The 5,267-nt window shown below is 42.9% G+C and overlaps 1 protein-coding gene across 1 annotated transcript in view; it reads left to right on the top strand.

Annotated features, from left to right (window-relative positions):
- The window catches only part of LOC104510873 (engulfment and cell motility protein 1-like), an 11,534-nt gene extending 6,813 nt beyond the window's left edge, over positions 1-4,721 (top strand). The window contains exon 3 of the mRNA XM_010153261.1: positions 3,368-4,721. Coding sequence (XP_010151563.1) covers positions 3,368-3,568 — 201 coding nt within the window. The 3' untranslated portion in view covers positions 3,569-4,721. The remainder of the gene's footprint in view (positions 1-3,367) is intronic.
- The last annotated feature ends 546 nt before the right edge of the window (positions 4,722-5,267 follow it).

Here is a 5,267-nt window from a genome sequence, read left to right as displayed (position 1 = left end):
GACCTGTAGTGACAGGACAAGGGGTAATGGGTTTAAATTGAAATCAGGGAGGTTTAGATTAGATATCAGGAAGAAGGAGGTAGTTCTTCACGGGGAGGGTGGGGAGGCACTGGAACAGGTTTCCCAGAGAAGTTGTGGATGCCCCATCCCTGGAAGTGTCCAAGGCCAGGCTGGATGAGGCTTTGAGCAACCTGGTCTAGTGGAAGGTGTCCCTGCCCATGGCAGGGGGGTTGGAACTGGATGATCTGTAAGGTGCCTTCCAACCCAAACTATTCTATGATTCTATGATTTTAATGGTCTAAATGTTCAAAAACTGCTACTACACCCTGCTGACAGGCAGTAGTGCTGTAAGATGCACTAACCCAACTGCTCCTGATTGTGTCAACACACTTTTTAGCTTTGTTTCTCTTTTTGATCTTGTGCAGCTTCTTTGAAACAAAATTAGTGTGTTCAAAAAAATTGGCCAGAGGCAGCAGTCTCTGCCTCTGCTTGGCAGTTCCCTACTGAATGTTGTCAAAAGGGCATCTCACTTCCCCTGTACTTGCCCATGGCCTGCAGAAGAGTGAGTTGGAATAAAGTAAAAAGTAGAAGTGCTAAGAGGAAGCCCCCACAAGGAAAGGCAAGTAGCATGTTACAGAGCCCATGACTCTTCATCAAAATAACTGGGGTGCCTGTCGATAGAAGTGCTAGTTTAGTAGCGTTGTCAACTTGGGAGATTTGCAGGGTGAGATCTCAAGATTGGGGAAGCTTTGTGTGAAGCACCAGAAATGATGTTAGCGTGTGGCAATTTCAGGTCAGACTTACAAGGAGGTTTTTTTAAGTACTTCTGCAGTCCTAGTGACTGTAGAATGAGGTTAGAATGTGGGGATTGAGTAGGTCCTAAAAACAAAAATTGAACTAGGGCCGTAGTATAATTCAGATTGTAAGGGACCTTGGGGGTGTCCCCAGTGTGACCTCCTGCTCAAATCAGGTCAGCAGTGAACTCAGACCAGGTTGCTAGGGGCTGCACCCAGATGGATGAGGCTCTCACAACCTTTCTGGTTTTCTGGTTCCACTGACTGGACTCCCAAGGTATTTCTTGAATAGAATCTCCTTACTGAACCAATATCGTTCAGATCATTCTTGCACACTTTAGTTTGGCAATACCCTTAGCCATCTGTTGGAGGTTACTGCTAGCCAGAGGATTCAGCACTGAGAGATCACTCCATCGTCTTTGTTTTTCATTTAAATACTAATAGCTAGTTTCAACTACATAGCAAAAAGGTGGATTAATCTTATCCTTGATTTTTGACAGGGAAACTGATGAGGGAGGCTATAATTAGGTTTCATTGGAGTTTTATGAAAATGAATCTGTAGTAAATTAATTTTTCAGTGGCTCTTAGTCTGTTTTGCATATTAAAAAGAAAAAAGCTTCTGAATGAATGCCTCTGTTTTTCCACCATCTCATTAGGATTTCTCTCTGCTCAGAATGTACAGGAGTTCAATTAGATCCACTTGCCAATGCAGAGATTAGAGAGGAAGTCCCTTTTCCAGGCCATTGCACTCATCTGAATTGTGGCCAGAATTTGGTTTCTGTGGACCCTGAATGAGTTATATGTGGAAGAGGAGAGAACTGTGGCTCTCCTTTCTGGCTTGCTGGGATTCCTCCTTAGAAAGCACTGGCCCTACTCACCGAGCAGTGATGGACGATTTACGTCAGGGGCTGCATCTGTTGAATGGATGCTCTGCACTTCTATAACCTGAGTAGAACCTTTTGGCTTTCTGTTCCTTTCCTCATAGTGAATGCTGGGAAAATTTGCCCAAAGAAAGATTTCAAGTCGATCATAAAAAAAATGATGGTCTGTTCAAAAATAATTACTATTTTAGAATAGCATCTTTCTTTTCCTGATATTCTGTGTACACTCCACAAAACTTGCATGCTTTAAAAGCCTCCAGCGACACGCTTTGAGAGCCTAGAACAAGCAGGCTAAGTTGTTTATGTAGTACTTGTTAGCAGGGCAGCCTGAACCCTAAAATCTCTTCTCTATAGCTAATCTCATCTTAAAGCTGCAGCTTGGCTTACCGACACCCTGGGTGAAATCAAAATCCTAGCTGTGCTACTGTTTTGTTACTGATTTAAAAGGGTTGGATTTCTCTGCGGATGCTGAAATGTGTTAACCAACCTATTTTAAAACTATGGCCTTTTTCAGGATGAAGACATACCCCAGGAGGGGGGTTTCTTTCTCTCCCTTTAAATATAATCCTCATTTCTGCTGTGGGATGAAGTCAGCCATGGCTATCTTTAAACTTGGCGGTATCATGTAGCAAATGGTCAGCTAAATTTAAATTCCATTTTTTGGCATGAAATCGAGCAAAAGTATTTGTAAGATAAAAATGCAGTTATGGTTGATTTAATTTTCTCCTGCAAACTAGGACACAAGTTCATGATGGAAATCTTTATTTTTAGATGATAGCATTTGAGTGCTTCTGTTCATAGTTGAATAAACGGCTTGTAGTAAGAAATTAAAGTGACTTATTCTATAGAAGTTGGTTCTAGAATACCAATCTCCCTTGGGTTTGTTGCCTATTTAAAATGGTTATTCACCCCATGTTTATCCCAAGCTGTCAGCTGTTGGGAAACATGGAATCTTCTATTAAGAAAAAGCTAACAGTAAGGAAGAGGTTTTAGAGGCCAGTTCAGCATTTGCAGCGTGCAGAATTAGACCAGGTAGCTTGGCATTCAGTTTTCATGAAGGACACAGAATTGACTCATTCTGCAGTTTTCACAAAATGTTATTTCATATAAAATAGTGGCACGGTAGGCATGGGAAAGTAAGAGCCTCTCTTTGTGTAGGTCAGTTGATACCACTTAATCTGTAGGAAAGCAAACCACAATAAAACTAGGTAGTTGGTACAGGATTTCTTGTACAAAGAGTCGAGAAAGATTTTGGGTGGGATTCAGTTCACCTAAGTCAGCTGTCTGGGAATTAAGAGTTTGGTGTAAGATAATCAGGCTTCTACTGTAAGTACTGGGGAAAGAGAAAGGGAGGCGGAGGGGGAGGTATCTCCAGAGGCTCATTGCCCTAGGTTAGGTATTGTTCTTTCTCCCATAACTGTTGAAGAACATTCAACAAGGAGCTGAGGAGGAGGTAGCTAATTGTCGAACAACTACATACTGTGATTTCTTCCCGTTTTTAGAAAGTTATTTTTCCATTTTCCAAGCCGCTCAGTGGAACGTGCCTTGTTCATGACATGAGTGGATAAAATGAATCAATCTCACTTTAGGCTTAAGTCCCCATTGGATCAACAACTGTGGAGGACCAGGCCGGGCAAGCGGTTTGTGTATGGAAAGTCTATTAATAACAGTTTTTATCTTTTTCCTGTGCAGTATTGTGTATGGACCGATGGGCTGAATGCCCTCCTTGGGAAGGATATGTTGAGTGATCTAACGCGGAATGACTTAGACACGCTGCTCAGCATGGAGATAAAGCTACGCCTCCTTGACTTGGAAAACATACAGATCCCTGATGCTCCCCCACCTATCCCAAAGGAGCCCAGCAACTACGACTTTGTTTATGACTGTAACTGAGGCTGCCACTGAAACTCGCTTCAAAACTGGAAATACTATAACTGGAGAGATATTTAAAAAAAAAAAAAAAAAGGAAGAGCACGAGGGGAAAAAAAAGCCACTTGTGCACCTTGGATTTTGGCTTTGGGGAGGGGTGTAGAAACACTTGCATTCCTTCCTGTTCCCTGCATCCCTTCCTTCCCCATTCACATCTTCCCAATTGCTCATCCAAATCCACATTGCTTTAATTAACTTGTAATTGCAGGCCATCGGCCTTGCTTAAGGCAAAGAACTGCCACTGAGAAGCACCCTCCCGAGGACCTTTTTTACGTTTTTAATACTGGAATAGACATTCGTAACTAAAGGACGATGTTACCAAACTGCATTGCCTGTGACACCCACTTGGCAGGGCAGAGGCTTTAACTGGAAGGAGGAGGGAGGTGGGGAGCGGAAGCAGCCGCTGTAAGCAGAAGATTTCCCCAGGCACTCCCCAGAGTCTGCTCACAACCGAATCCAGCGCGATGACAAAAGTCGTTAACTGCTTCCCAGTGCTTGCACCACTCGTCACTGTCATTACTCTTGCCATTGTCATCTTGACTCTTGCCACCGGCCTTCACCCAACTGATTGGCTCCCAGGGCAGAAAGTCTGCAGGTTTTTGCTGTACCATACGCTGCGATGCTGCAACAGCTTTTAACTTCTTTTCCTTATGGCTCTAAGATAGCCCCACACTGGCAGACCACCCGCAAAAACTGTGTACGAAGCCACTAGTGCGTCCCGTCCCCGTAGCGTTCCCTAAGCCTCAGTTGCCTCTAAAATTGGCTTGTTGCTCTTCAGAGTTATTTTTATTTTCTTGGTCCAAAGTTCAACAGTTATTTCCACAAATTAATCACGACTGCCAAACATCCAGGTTTGTGTTGTTGTCATTGCTATGGTGTTAGGAATTCGCAAGGGATGTTTTTTTCTTTTTGTACGGGTTCTAATTTTTTTAATTTTATTTTGCCAAACAAATATATTTAATGAAAACTAATTTCATTGTGAGTACTTTTGGGGGACGATATTTTTACTTAATTTCCATTTGGAACATTCTCCCTGAAGGGGCTCCCCGGAAGGAAAAAAAAAAAAAAAAAATTTCCCTTCAACTTCGCTGTTGAATAAAAATCTGAGTTGTGATGATTCTTGGAACTTGGTTTTTCTTCTGAAGTGGTCTTTTATTCTCTACAGTTCTTAGCAATTTTGAAGTGTTTGATACAAATATGAGAGGGAAAGGGGGAACCTTTCTTATCTGCATCCGATTTCATTTACTTGTTCGTTTGTTTGTAGTGACAGGGATGAGATGCGTTCAGAGATCTCCAGTGCCAGGGTGCATGAGCCTTCCTATAGCAAGGGCCCTTTGAGAAATTTGAAATCACAGCATGATGATGTAATTCAAGGCTGCTACTCTTGCATATTTGCTGGAGTAACTGTGTTCCTGTATTTCCATTTTCTGCATGGTGAGTCTTTCTGGTCACAGCAGTTTGGTGCCGGGGAAGTTGGGGATTTGTGAGATGGATTCTCTTCCTTCTCTTCATGTTCTTCTAGATATTTCACTAAGTTTGGCCTCTCTTGCTTCAAAACTGCTGGATCTAGGTCTAGAGGAACCCGCCAGCCCTTTCCCTCCCACTGCACAGGCTGAAGAGAGATGTTGGTCTGTGTGAGTTCCTCTCCTACCAACCCAGCTGG

Source organism: Eurypyga helias, unplaced genomic scaffold (assembly GCF_000690775.1).
Source record: "Eurypyga helias isolate BGI_N326 unplaced genomic scaffold, ASM69077v1 scaffold27926, whole genome shotgun sequence".
NCBI classification, from domain to species: Eukaryota; Metazoa; Chordata; class Aves; order Eurypygiformes; family Eurypygidae; genus Eurypyga; species Eurypyga helias.
Note: the sequence above shows the minus strand (reverse complement) of the source record. Positions and strands in the feature narration are given on the sequence as shown.